At 44.9% G+C, this 14,724-nt stretch overlaps 2 protein-coding genes and 1 long non-coding RNA gene across 7 annotated transcripts in view; 2 read left to right on the top strand and 1 right to left on the bottom strand.

The window, feature by feature from the left end:
• The window catches only part of BTBD10 (BTB domain containing 10), a 105,638-nt gene extending 96,909 nt beyond the window's left edge, over positions 1-8,729 (bottom strand). Inside the window, exon 1 of one of the 5 annotated variants that reach the window (XM_072619391.1) lies at positions 8,517-8,729. The gene's annotated coding sequence lies outside the window, so the exon portion shown is untranslated. Of the gene's footprint in view, positions 1-8,052; positions 8,237-8,516 lie in introns of those variants that run through there. The other 4 variants (XM_072619386.1, XM_072619393.1, XM_072619392.1 and 1 more) reach the window with 4 other exon arrangements.
• On the top strand, positions 8,269-12,112 carry LOC140510646 (uncharacterized). Its single transcript, XR_011969317.1, has 2 exons — positions 8,269-8,413; positions 10,024-12,112. It is a non-coding gene; the product is annotated as an uncharacterized lncRNA (long non-coding RNA).
• On the top strand, positions 8,832-12,112 carry LOC140510643 (uncharacterized). Its single transcript, XM_072619395.1, has 2 exons — positions 8,832-10,199; positions 11,018-12,112. The coding sequence occupies exon 1, from the start codon at positions 9,039-9,041 to the stop codon at positions 9,789-9,791; it is 753 nt and encodes a 250-aa protein (XP_072475496.1). The 5' UTR covers positions 8,832-9,038; the 3' UTR covers positions 9,792-10,199; positions 11,018-12,112.
• Positions 12,113-14,724: the final 2,612 nt, after the last annotated feature.

Below are 14,724 nucleotides of genomic sequence, written 5' to 3'. Positions count from 1 at the left end.
CCCCCTTCTGAGGCCAAAGAGAGTAAGTCAAATCCTTCCTCCACAGGACAGACCTTCAAACATTTGTAGACAGTTAATCTATTCACTCCTCCCTGCCAACCTCAAGTCTTCTTAGTCAGCAACATATAAACAATGGAGGAGAAGGCGAGAAGGGAAGGAGACAGGTTGATCACATAGTAAAGGGAATAGATGAAAAGTAAAGAGTTGGAGGGCTCTGCCCCAGCACCCTCAACCTGTCAGAAGAAACTGAAAAAAGATTCCATAGTGACAAATTTATGGGAGAAAAAGTATGAAATCTGTCAGGCAACTAACAATTATGTTCTTATTCTTTCTATGTCCCAGGCACTCTGTAAGTTCTGGCAATACAAGCATAAAACAGTCTTCGACCTCAAGGACTTTAAATTCTAATGGGGGAAAAACTATATATAAAAGGAGATCGTGTGTGTGCCCGCGTGCGCGCACGTGCGCACACCGAAGTAGGGACAAGGTGGCTAAGTTGAGAAAACGAGGAAGGGCTGGGCTGGGGCCCTTCCCCAAAAAAGTTTACATAAGAATTCACCAGTGTGGAAGCCTGCAGGCATCCGAGGTTTGGTGGTATATAAAACAAGCACACAAAGGAAATTGGGGATTCCACAGTGTTTTCCACTGTCTGTGACATTCTGGGGGCTCCAGTCAGCTTGTTCCACCTCTCTGACCTCTAGCTCATCTTTAAAAATGGTGTTGGCCTAGTTGGCATGTAGGGAGCTCTCCATTGCCGAAATTTATGATTCTATCATCTAATGTGGGTCTTAAAGATTCTAAAATGGTACCTAGGTATAAAAGGGAATCCGACTTAAGAGAAGAATGGCACAAGGCAAGAATGCAATTAATGAGGAGAAAAGTGAAAACTACTACAGTTAGAAGGAAGCAAAAAAAGAGGTAGAAGGGATAAAAACACCAAAAAAACTCAAAAAATGAGAGACATTCTAAAGAGCATTCCTCTTTTTAAAAATGTCACTAAAAGAAAAAGATTTCAATGAAGATAATGCCATGTTACCAATTCATCTCTCCCCATGTCTCTGCAGAATGCCCAATCAATAAGGACGCAACAACAACAACACACAGCAACTAACATTCATACAGTGCTTACTACGTGCCAGGAATCGTGCTGAGCATTTTGCACTTATTATCTTATTTTTCCTCACAACAAGCCTAAGAGGTAGGTGCTATATATTACCCCCATTTTACAGCTGAGGAAACTGAGAAAAACAAAGGTTAAATGACTTGCCCAGGATCACAGAGGTAGTGTCTGAGGTCCAAAATCTGAACTCAGGCATTTCCAATTCCAGACCCAGAACTTCTTCTACTTCACCACTTAGCTATCTCATTTATTAAGTACCAATAGATGCCAGGCACTGTGCTAAGCACTGCAGATAGAAAAAGAGGCAAAAGATAGTCCTCAAAGAGCTCAAAATCTAATAGGAGAGACAATAAGCAAGCAAATATGTAAAAACAAGTTATATAGGATAAGTAGGAAATAATTAAAAAAGGGAAGGCACTCGATTTAAAAGAGGTTGATAAAAGCTTCCTGGAGAAGGGATTTTAGTTGGGACCTGAAGGAAGCCAAGACAGATACAAGGAGGGAAAGCATTCCAGGGAAAATGCCTAGAAACTGAGTCATTCCTAAAACTTCAAGGAGGTTGGTACTAGATCACAAAGTACATGACAGTGATTAAGATTTAAGAAAGATTATGAAGAGTTTTGAACACCAAACAGAAGATTTGGCATTTGATCCTAAAGGAGAAAACCACGGGGGTTTAACAAGTGTGGAGGTGGCAGGAGAGGGTGATTAAACACAATCAGACCTACACTTTACTAACATTGTGGCACCTGAATTGAGGAATGGAGTAGGAGAAACTTAAGGCAGGCTGAACCAACAGTTGGCTAACTGTAATAGTCCAAGTGTGAGGTACTGAGTACCTGCATCAGGATGGTGACAGTATCAAAGGAGAGAAGGGGTTATATTCAAGAGATGTTGCAATGACAAATTCATGACTATTCCCTTTAAGATGTGATCTAGTCTATGGGCCCAGCACTGGACCAGGTCTAGGGATACAAATATAAAGAATGAAACAATTTCTATACTCGAGGAGCTTACATTCTAAGAGGGGAGACAAGAGTACACATACATAGCATGTGCATATATATATTTAAGGGGTAACAACAATAATTTTATATAGTACTTACTATGTGCCAGACACAAAGGAAGTGTTATATACCTATAAAAATGCTACTTTTATTATTAGATATATAATGTAAAACGAATGAATACAAACATATACAAAGCAGATAAACACAAATTCATTTGGGAGAGAAGGTACTAGCAATCTAAGGGGTTGGGGGAGGTTAGAAAAGGGTGCATGCAGAAGATGTTTGACCTATATCTTTGTAACAGTAAGTATCGTGATATACACAGAGGGGCCTGCTAACACAGATTCTTAGATCTGCATTCATAAAAGGGAAGCAACTTGCAAAGCATTAACAATCACTTTAATCAAGCACACGTATCATTCCTTTAACCAACTATGTCCTGGGTCATCTCCAGTCATCCTGATGAATATCTGGTTTCTGGATTCACATGACTCTGGAGGAGAAATGAGGCTGGTGACCTGCACAGCCCTCCCTCACTCAAAACAAAGTCAAGTACAAGTCACGTCATCATTTCTCTGATGGCATGGTCTACTTTGGCAACAAAGGACGAACACACAACAACAACACCATTCACCTAGGTCAGGGGTCAGCACCTTGAACTTCAAAAAAAATACAGAGAAATCAAAGATCAACAGACATGGCTTTCTCTGCCTGAATTCAACAGACAGGTCCAACTATCTGACCATAGTTACCAGAGAGGGAAGTATCCACATCTGGGTTGTGGATGGGGAAGATTTTTAATCACATTAAAATAATCAATATATATACTGTTTCTAGTTAAAGAAACTCTTGTTTCTGTACTTTACCCCTAGTAAAGATTCTTGATTGATAAAGGCAAGATTCAATCAGAGGCACTTGATTATACTAAAATAAAAACAGCAAAAGATCTTATTTTGCTTGCCATCACAGTGTTAAAGGAAGAGAAGAATTCTAAGAGAAGATAGGCATTATAGGAATGTGGAATGGCCAGCGTAAAGGCACAGAGACAGGAGATGGTGTGTTCCGTAAGAGGAACAAAAAGAAAGCCAGTCTGACTAGACTGCTTGGGGTGGGTGTGGGTGGGGCAATATCCAATGACTAATCCAATGACTAATCAATAAGCATTTAAAAATAAGCATTTACTATATGCCAGGTACAGTGATAAACACTTGAGATTAAAAGAAAGGCAAAAGATAGTCCCTCAACTCTTAAAAAGCTCAGCCTAATGGGAGAGATAAAATGAAAGCAACTATGTAAAAACAAGTTATACACAAGATAAATTATAAATATTCAAGAGAGAAAGTACTAGAATTAATAGAGATCAGAAAAGGAATCCTATAAAAGTAGGATTTTAGTTAGGACTTAAAGGAAGCCAAGAGGTGGAGATGAGGAGAGAGTATTCTAAATATGGGGAACAGCTAATGAAAATGCCTAGAATCAAGAAATGAAATGTCTGTCAAGTCAAATCAAGGACCATTTAAAGTACCTGTTAAAGTACAAAGGCACTGTGCTAAGTCCTAGGGATACAAAGAAATGAAAACACACACACACACACACACAACCTAGTCTCAGTTCTAAAGGAATCCACAGTTTAATAGGAGAGACAACATGCAAACAACCATATACTAAAACAACATACCAGCAAAACAAATTAGAGAAAATCTCAGAACAAAGGCATTAAGAGTAAGGAGAAGCAGAAAACGCTTCTTGCAGAATAGGAGACTTCAGCTGACATTCGAAAAAAACACACGAAGCTAGGAAGGAGAAATAAGGAGGGAGAACAGTCTAAGCATGAGAGACAGCCAATGAAAATGCCTCAAGTCTGGAGATGGAGTGTCTTGTTTGAGGAATCAGAAGGATGCCAGCCTTACTGAACTGGGGGGGTGGGGGGTGGGGGGCTTGAAGTAGTGGAAAAAAACTAGAAAGGTAAGAGAGAGCCACTAGAATTCATTGAATAGGGAGGAGGGAGGGCAGGGTACATGGTCAGACCTTCGCTGAATCAATTAAGACTCCTGATTGAGACAGATTGAAGTGGGAAGAGACTGGAGAACAAACAATCAGATCTTTCCCTCCTTATCTCCAAGGCTTCCGTCAATTATTTTTGACTCATTTTCAGCTGTGTCTGACTCTTCATGACCCTATTTGCAGTTTTCTTGGCAAAGATACTAAAGTGGTTGGCCATCTCTTTCTCCAGCTCATTTTACAGATGAGGAAAATGAGGCAAACAAGGTTAAGTGACTTGCCCAGAGTCACAAAGCTACTAAGTGTCTGAGGCCAGATTTGAATTCAAGAAGTTGAGTCTTCCTAATTCGAGGCCTGATACTCTATCCACTGTACCACCTAGTCACCCAATTTTGCTACTGCTATTGTAACAGTCCAGACATGAGATGATTAGAGCCTATACCAGGATGGTAGCAGTGTCAGAGGAGGGCATAGATGAAAGATGTTATAAAGGTAAAATCAACGGAATTTGGCAAATGATTAGATATGGGAAGTAAAAAGTGAGGAGTTAGTTGAGGGAAGTCATCTAGGTGGGTTATTGGGAGGAGGGTGGCACCCTCAACAGCAACAGGTTAAGTTAATTATGAAAAGTTAGTTAATGAAAATAAAGAGATGCCCTCAATAATGTCTGAGGAACAGCAAAGAGGCCAATGCCTTTGGATCTAAGAGTACACTTCAGAGGAGAGGGCAGGCCATGAAGTGCCAAGGAGGTTCCCATGCCTAGAATGCTCTCCCTCTTCTTTTTTGCCTTCTGGCTTTCCTGGCTTCCTTTAATTCCCAACTAAAATATCATCTTTTAAAAGAAGTCTTTCCTGTCTGAATTATTTCCTATTAATCCTGTGTATATATACAGCTTTCTTTCTCTTTGATCAAAGAATACAGGGGGTGGGGGGGATGGAAGAAGACTTGAAGGATTTTAAACACCAAAGATTTTATATCTGATTCCGAGGTATAGAGCTACTGGAGTTCATGTGGAGTTCATTCTAAAGAACGCCTGTACTCCGCTTTCTATCTAAGCATGAGAATATATTTCAGGACACCAATGCTGAGAAACGGGATGAAAATTTATGAAATTTATCACTATCACCCTAGTTAAAGTCCATATCCCTTATTAGAATGGGAGCTTCTGGAAAACAGGGACTGTTCTTGCTTGTCTTTGTATCCCCAGTGATTAGCACAAGTTGTTATCATCCAGTCATGCCCAACTCTGTGCCCAAATCTTGGCAAAGATACTAAAGCAGTTGCCATTTCCTTCTCCGGTTCATTTTACAGATGAAGAAACTAAGTTAAACAGGATTAAGTGACTTGCTCAGGCTCATTCAGCTAGTGTCTGATGCCTGATTTGAACTCAAATCTTCCTGACTCCAGGCCTAGCACTCTATCCTCTTCACCACCTAGTTGCCCAGATTAGAATATAGTAAGAGCTTAATAGATGTTTGATGGATGATATCACCCAATAGATGTTTGATGGATGATATCCCTTAAATGGCTCTCTGCTGCCCCACATCTTCCTGACTCTGGGACCAGAAGGCTCTGGAGAAGTTAGTGAGGCTGATGATCCTGCACAGTCCTCCCTCACTTAAATCCAATTCACCTGCAAGTCCATGGCATCACCCTTCTGATGCCACAGTCCACTTCAAGAAAGAAGGGGCAAACCACAACAACCAACTGAATGATGATGACTCTCAAATCTACCAATCTTGTCCTGATTTCCAACCTCACATCTCCAATCACCTTTCAAATATCTTAAACTGAACATCCAATAGACATCTCAGACTCAATACATCGAAACCGAACTCATTATCATTCCCCCTACATCCTCCCCATCTAACTTCCCTATTATATCATTATATATATATAATATATGTATATATATATTATCAAGGTTATATATATATTATCAAGGATAATACCATCCTTCCAATCCCTCAGGCTCAAAATCTGGGGGTCCATCCTTGATTCCTCACTCTCTCTCTCTCTCTCTCTCTCCATATCCAATCTATTGCCAAGACCTATCAAATTCACATTTGCAACATCTTCTTGAATACAGCCCCTTCTCTCCTCTGGCACTACCTGCAGGTGGTCATCACCTGTCAGGAACTACTGTGATACCCCTCATCATCCACCTCAAAAGTTTTATTCCTCCAATAAATCTTTTCATGGTCAACTTTTAAGGAAAGGTGATGTAGCAATAATACTTATCTTAGAGTCACAATACCATGATGTGAGTCCTGATTCTAACACTCAGGAGCTGTGTGACCCTAAGCAAATCACAAACCAAGGAAATGATAACTTCAGGCAATGAAAAGTTATTAAACGTTTTCCTACTAACAGCTAGGGCAGTGGACTAAGTGCTAGAGATACAAAGAAAGGTAAAAACCTTGTCCCTCTTGTCATCTATAAAATGGGGATGTTAAGTTACAGTACTTTACTATAAAAAAAAATCTGTTGTGAAACTCAATGAAACCTCAAGGTTTGCAACAATATACTGAATAAATCTAATTAGAAATTTAGAAAATTTTCCCTTGACTGTACCTTCCTCCATTCTTTGTAGATGTAGGGGATCACATAAACAAATTATTGCATACATATGTTTGGGTCTTTTTTGTTTTGTTGACACTTTTTGCTACCCTTATTCTTTGTTTCAAAGGAGCTGGCAGAGAAATAAGAGATTAAAAACAACATTAAACAAACAAAGAGTTCTTCCTTACTCTAAGCTGAAAGCTTTCTATCTCTTGCTACCTACCTATTACTGGATCAGTCAGTCGAAATCTCTTAAGAGCCTACTATGTACCAAGCACTGCTGGGGGTCCTTTAGAGAGAATAAATCTAATCTCCCTTTTTCCCTATCATAGCTCTTCAAATTTTAAAAGAGAGCTATTATGCTATTCACTACCCTATGCCCTCCCTCTACTCCATCATCTTTGATTCTTCCACTACTCTTCATATGCAATTTCTGGACCCCCAACCTTTCTCTGGACATACTCCTGATCAATGTCCTTCCTTAAAATGCAGCACTGAATACTCTGCTACAACCTGAGGACTTTAGAAGTTCAAGTCCTAATTTGGGGAATAATACCTCTACACACCCAACCTAAAATCAAAATAGCCTTTCTGGCTATGGGTGCATTCTCATACTGCTGATCCCCTACCCATCAACTAAAAGGCTCTTTCATATGAACCCTACTTGGACCAAGCTTACCTCCTTTTAGTACTTAGCACACAGCGGAATTCTCAATCTAAGTGGAGACATCTTTATACAAGGTGTCCTCAAAAGTCTTAGATGTCTTTGGGGACAACACCTTTGTATTTCTTCTTCCATTAAACTGCATCCTCTCAAACTGGCCACTAGCCTTACCCTAACATCAGCTAACTTCTTCTTCGTGTTTATTTCTATGGACACACATACACATATACATGTTTTACACATATATGTATAACACGCATATTTTCTACATATGTGACACATGCCTATTTTATGCTTATATATACATATATACACATACACACATAGACACATACATATATACACATATATACATATGCACACAGAGATATATATACACATATATACATACACACATATATCTGTGGGTGTTAATATGCACCCACATATACGTTTCTAGCTAACTGACAAAGTGCATGGAGTGCCCGGTCTGGAGACAAGAGGGCTCTTCTTCCTGCGTTCAAATCTGGCCTCAGACACTTAGCTGGGTGACCCTGCGTGCCTCAGTTTCCTCTTCTATCAGATGAGCTGGGGAAGGAGAAGGCCAACCGCCAAGAAAAGTCCAAATGGGGTCACCGAGTGGGATGCACCCACGCACGCACGCGGGGATCCCAGAGATCCCATAAAAGCCGCCCCCCCCAGACAAGCCTACCCACCAAACAGGGCCGCAGGCGCCCGGCGGGTCCCCAGTCCCACGGCCCACAGCATTTCCCGGGGCCGCGCAGGCTCCAGCCGGAGCGGGGACAAGGGATGGGAAGAGGCGCCGGACGACTCGGAGGCGAAGGGCGGAGGAGCCCCACGGGAGGCGCTGGCACCGAACCAAAGCGCGCGGCCGTGGGCAGGTCTGCGATCGCCGGCTTCCCCACGAGCCCTTCCCCCTTCGCGGGCCGCGCCCCCATTGTGATGCCCGACCGGCTCTTCCCCCGGCCGATGAAAGAATGACCGCCGGGGCGGCGCGTGGAGAAGGAACACGAGTGGGTCTGAATGGAGAGAGCCCGACGAGTCTCGGTGGCCCGGGTGAGGGCGGGGGCCCGGGGGCGTCCCCTCATCCACCCCCCCCCAACAACGCCCCCCAATCCGCGGCGCCGCCCCTCAGGTGCTCCCTCCCGCGCTCTCCTACCTGCAAGGAGCCCTGACGCGCCCGCCGGGGCCCGGGGGCCGCGGGCCGGCGGCGGGAGTGGGAGCGGTGCCTCCTAGCTCGCAGCCGGGGGATCGCCCCTCCTCAGCCGGCGCGGCCGCCGCGGCCACTACTGAGGAAGGAGCTGCCAGGGCAAGCCCCGGAGATGGCAGGCCGGCTCCGTTTCCTCCTCTCGCGAGAGCCTAGGGGCCTGAAAAAGCAAGGCCCGCCGCGCTCTCGCGAGAAGCCTCGGCTCCGGAGCCGTCGCGGGGCGGAGTGGTGGGAGGGAGGCCGTTGCTGAGGGGCGGGACCCCTGGGCGGGGCCTGACCCGAAACGCCACCGCCCCGCCCCCTGCCGAGTCAGCTGGCCCAGTGACGCCCTCCCGGGCCTCCAGAGACTCGCGTGCTCTCAGGTCACAGTTGAGTTTCCGGGGTGGGCGTAGTCCCCCTCCCCCATCCGCAAGCTTCCCTTCTCCCCGGTCTCCGTTAGTTAAACACAGGGAAGCTAACACTTGTGAAAAGCCCATGGACCCTCGCGTGGAAGCCATAGTGGCTCTGATCGAGCTGGTGCGCAGACTCGGTGTGGGCAATGGCCCCACGAAGGGGGAGCGGGACGACCACCTCGGGGGAGGAGGAGACCTCAGGGGAAAGGCGCCGGACGGCAAAGCCCCGGGCGAGCACCCCGGGAGGTCTGCGCCCCGCGCCAGGTCCCCGAGCGCCCGCGCCCCCAGGGGGCCCGCGGCCGGCGGACTTTCGTTAGCCCGGGACCTCGGCCTCCCCGACGGCGCCGCCCGGGCCCAGGAAGCGGCGCTCCGCCTGCAGAGCCTCCCGGGCCGCGACCGGGACCCCCGGCGCGCCGAGTGGGAGGCGCCCCGAGGGGGTTCCCGGACCGCCCCGGCGGCTGCCGCATCGCTCCGGGACCACATCGAAAAGCTGGCGAAGAACCAGTGCGCCTTGCACGAGTCCCAGAAGTCCCTGCAGCTGGCCATCAGGGACCTGTCCGGCAAAGTGGACGTCCTGGCCAGGGCGATTCCGTCCGCGCTGGACTCCATCACGAACACGCAGACGCACCTGGGCAAGAACCTGAGCTACCTCGGAAGACAGCTGTCTTCCCTGGAGTCCATCCTGGATCGGTTCCACGCGCGGACACACTTTGCTAGCCAGCCGGACGTCACCGCGCTGGCCCCGGCCCCCGGCCCCGCCGAGCCTCGCCTCGGCCCCGAGCGAGCCGACCTCTTCCCCATCCGAGACGTGGCCGGAGGCTTTATCTTTGATTAACCCATTAAAGTTTTAACGTCCGAAGGAAAACCTGGGAGGGACTTGAAGGGACTTCCCGCCTCTGCCCCAAGCCCGGCCAGCCTCGGGACGGGTTTGAGATCCTGTTGGGAGGTGGGAGGGACACTTCTCTGGGGATCCCCACCGTCTACATCTGCTCCACCCAGTCAGCCCCCAGGAGCTCTTTCCTCCCCATCTTTGTCACCCTGCACCCCACCTCATCTTTTGGTTGCAGTCCAGGGCAGAAGGGGAGACTCACACAATGCCCTTCGAAAAAAAAAATGTGGAACCGAGACCCCGCAAGGATAATGAGGGAGTCGTGGAGTTAGGGGTGTTGGACCCGGCACTGATGAGGGGAGCTAAGACGGTGGCGGGGAATGAGAGAGGACAGTCAGTGACGAAGAGTTCAGGGTCTGTACCATACTGGATCTACTTACACAATACAGGGCTATAATGATCTTATAAGAAGTGTGAATCTCCCTTAAGAAAGCAAAGATGGGAAGAATTAACAGTGGGCTAGGTCTGCTGGGGATAAAGGGGGTTAAATGGAAAGAACCGAGGGATCAAGCCTGGTCCTTTTTCTTGTCTAAAAATCTTGGGATTAGACCAGAAAGGGTCTGAGGCGTCATTCTGCCTATCAGTTAATCCCTGGGTTTGTTGTAATTGAGAAGGGGGTAAGTGTATGCCTCCAGCATAATAGAAATACATGTAAGGTAGATGGATGATGGATGGATGGATGGATGGATGGATGGATGGATGGATGGATGGATGGATGGATGGGTAGATGATAGATAGATAGATAGATAGATAGATAGATAGATAGATAGATAGATAGATAGGTAGGTAGGTAGGTAGGTAGGTAGCCAGCTCAGAAAGTAAACCCAGGAGCTCCTTTGGCAACATCTGAGGATACCTGGTGCCTCTGAGATAAAGCAATCCCTTTACTGGCTACTGAGAGAAGAACCATTGACTTAATGGACCTTAAAAAGGAAGTACTACCCCCCATTTGCCTTGACTCTCTGGCCTGATAAGTAAGTGAATTCTTCCTGGAATAGTGGAGGGGAGAGTTGGTATCCTTCCCCACCATGGAAAGCTGTGAGGTTTTGGCAGTGTATTTATGTATCTAAGTAAAGCCAGAGCCTGTATTTTGGGCTGCCTCTTGTTTGTTTTGTTTTTTCCCCTAAATACAGGTCACTGAGCAGGGATCTTGACAATGTTTCCCACTTTAGAGACAACCTTGTGAGTTCCAGCACTAGAAATCCTGGAGCCCTTAGAGCCAACTGGAAGCAGGTGAAGTGTTCTGTAACTACCCCAGTGCCTCTCTGAGAAGATCACCAGTGATAGGAGGGAAAGTGCAAGCCCTAGCCTTGCTTGTGAGAAGATATGGACATGGAGAACATGGTTCAAAGTTAAAGCCAAGGTGAAATGGAAAATGCTTATTTAGCAATCTCACAGACTGCTTCAGATTTTTAATGTTTGCTTCAGCTTTCCAGAAGAGTGTAATACTAGTTATGGTGTATGCTTGTTTAAGATTTTTGTCCAGGCATCCTTGTGAGTCTCTTAGGGTATTTCTTTTGTATGGAGGAAATATATAACTGTCCTCTACCTGATCTACATTGTATATTGAATACCTTATTTCTCCCCTCCAGTTTGGGGGAGACTCTAGATAAGAGCCAAAACCTAAGCTTTATGTTATTTTCACTGGTACTCCAGGGTAAGAGTAAAGCAAAACCGAAGATGAAAAAAAGAACCCGATCCCTTTATGAGCCTGGCTATCCAAGACTACAGTCCACATTCATGGGTCCAGAGCTGAGAAGGACCGGGTTAATGAGAGAACAGGGTGGGGGTGATGGGGTACAAGCTCAAGCCAAGACCTTTTCCCCTTGGATCAGGAGGACTTTTGTCACTTTTGTCTGAAGGGCCCTGGAAAGTCTGGCCTTGGGGGGAAGTGGGGCACTCCTTGGATTCCACTTCCTTTTCTCCCAGGCCAAATACTCCCAATCTTCTATTTAGCATTCTTTTGATATTCCTCCCTATTACCAGTCACTCCCATCAGGATCCTCCCTGGGTTTGATCTATCAAGACCATCCCTGGGACCTGAGACTACATGGCCACACCTGGATGGATGCTTCCCTCAGTCTTTCCTGAATTTAGGTTCCATCTTGCCTCCGTGAAGGTGCTCAGATTCAGTCCAGCTCATACTCTGTCTAGCTGAGATTCTGTCTGGCCCTCTTGTGAATACAAGCGTTACAAAAGGTTAGGCTCCTTAAGAGTCAACCCAGTATGGCGAATCTTTAATAAACTTTGCTTTTCTTTGGCTTTAAGAAGGCTTGTGTCAAATTCATTCAAGCAGGACCTGGCATGTCAATATTTTGGGGTCCCCAGCACACCCCTCAAACCTCATCAAGGGGATGGGGAAAGGGATCCTACAAGGTAGAATTAAAAAGAACAAATACGTTCAGGACATGTGAGATTGGGGAGTAGCTATTGTTCAATTTTATCTGACTTTTCAAGAAACAATTTGGGGTTTTCTTGCAGAAACTAGAATGGTTTGAAATATTTCCTTCTCTGGCTTATTTTACAGATGAGAAAACTGAGGCAAACCAATTTAAGTGACTTGCCCAGAGTCACACAATTAGTGTCTGAGGCCAGATTTGAACTCAGGAATTATGTCTTCCTGACTCGACTGGGCACCCCATCCACTATACCACCTAACTGCCTTGGAGGGGATGGTTAATACAAGGGTGTAAAAAAATTCAACAAACATTTATTAAGTGCCTACTATGTGAAAGGCACTATACTGAGTAAGCAGTTGGAATAAAAAGAAAAGGAAAAACACCCTTTGAATTCAAGGATCGCCCATTCTAATGGGAGAGACAACATGCAGAGAACTTTGTAAATACATGATGTATGCAAAAGTAAAAGGGAGGTAATATCAGAAGGCACTAGGAGTAGGGGAGACCATTAAAGGCTTCTTGCAGAAAGTAGGATTTGAGATGAGTTGAAGGAAGACAAGAGGCAGAGGTGAGGAGAGAGCATTGTGGACATGGGGAGACATCTAGGGAAAAGGCTGAGTCAGGAGATGGAGTTCTTTGAGAAACAGAAAAACCAGTGTCACTGAATCATCAAGTGGGGGGTAGGGGTGAGGAGAGAGAAGAGTAAGGTGTAAGAAGACTGAAAAGATCAGAAGGAAATAGATTATGGAAGGCTTTATAAGCTATTGAGAAGATTTATTTGATCCTGGAAGCAATAGGGAGCCACTAAAGATGAATAGGGGAATGACATGACCAGATTTGTGCTTTAGAAATATCACTTTGGCATCTGAACAGGGGGGAACTAGAACAGGGTTCTTGAAGTATAAAGACCAACCAACAGGCATAAGTTGATGAGGGCTTATACTAGGATGTTAATTGTGAGTGAAGAGAAAGGGGATATGTAAGGTAGATTGTAAAAGTAGAAATGACAGGTTTGGGCAGCAGATTGAATGTATGGGGTGAATGGAAATTAGGAGAAAGACAACTTAGGTGTCAAGAAAGACACCTAGGTTACAAGTCAAGGTCAGCGGGAGGAGAATAGTGCCCTTGGCAGTAGATGAAAAGTAGGGACAAGGGAAGGCTTTAGGAGGAAAAGTAATGAGTTCTTTTTGGACATGTTGCTTTTAAGATGTTGAGTGACCAACAAAACTCTGAAATTTCATCCACACCCAGAACCCTGGCAAAACTGGCAATGGATGAGCAGAATCAATGCTGGAGGGGTTGTGGGGAAATTAACACCCTAGCACATTGGGAATTGAGCTGTGAATCATCAATGCTCCCATCTATTTTGGAAAAGAATGTGCAGTCAGTGGAAATAAAGTGACTAAAAAGTCCATACCCTTTGATCCAGAGATTCCACTATAAAACTTATGCACTCCAAGAAGGTCATTGATAAGAAGAAAGTCCCCAGATACACCAAGGTATTGAGAGCAGCACTTTTTGTGGTAGTAAAGAATTGGAAACAAATTAGATGCCTGTTGGTTGTGGGACAGCTAAGCAAATGAATGTAATTTTATATTACTGTACTGTAAGAAATTATGGCTATGATGAACAAAGAAGCATGGAAAGACTTAGGTGCACTGATGCAGACTGAAGTGAGCAGAGCCAAGAAAACAGTATACACAATAACTATGACAATGTAAATAGAATGAACAGTCATAAATAATCAGGTAAATGTTGTAAAATGATAAAGGAACAAGGCTGGTTACAAAGAAGAGGGGAGCTTGCCTGGACACCATTTCTTTGGAGAGGTGAGAGGTCCACAAGTGTGGGATGTTGCATATATTCTTTCCACGTATTCTTGATTGATCTTGCTCATTTTTCAATCTTTTTTTTCCTCTTTGAAATAATTTGTTACATGAGATGGCTCTCTCTGGGAAAGGAGAAGGATACTGGGAAGAATTCTAGTGATGTAAAAAACAAAAGACCGATAAAAATTATTTTTAAAAATATTTGTGGGATATGCGGTTCTAGATGTCCGGTAGGCAGTTGATGTGCAAGTGGCGTTCAGGAAAGGGGTTTAGCTAGATAAATAGATCTGACAACCTTCTTCATAAAAGAATGGTGGTAGTTAAACCCCGTGAGGACTAATCAAATCACTGAATGAAATGCTATATAAGAGACAGGTGCCAAGAAGAGACTCTTAGGAGATACCCATAGCCAGAGGGCATTACTTGGATGCCACAAAGGAGAGTGAGAAGATAGGTTTATTGGGTAGGAGGAGAACCAGAAAAGAGCAGTAGCATAAAGTCAAGAGAGGACAAAGGCCAATTGACAGAAGCCACAGAAAGTTGAAAAAGATGAGAATTCAGAAAAGGCAATTAGGTTTAAGAATTAAGAGACCACCGGTAACTTTGGAGAGAGAGGATTAGGTTGAGTGTTGAGTTGGGAAGTCAGATTGC

This window comes from Notamacropus eugenii, chromosome 6 (assembly GCF_028372415.1).
Source record: "Notamacropus eugenii isolate mMacEug1 chromosome 6, mMacEug1.pri_v2, whole genome shotgun sequence".
Taxonomy (NCBI): domain Eukaryota; kingdom Metazoa; phylum Chordata; class Mammalia; order Diprotodontia; family Macropodidae; genus Notamacropus; species Notamacropus eugenii.
This window is presented reverse-complemented; position numbering and strand designations above follow the sequence as displayed.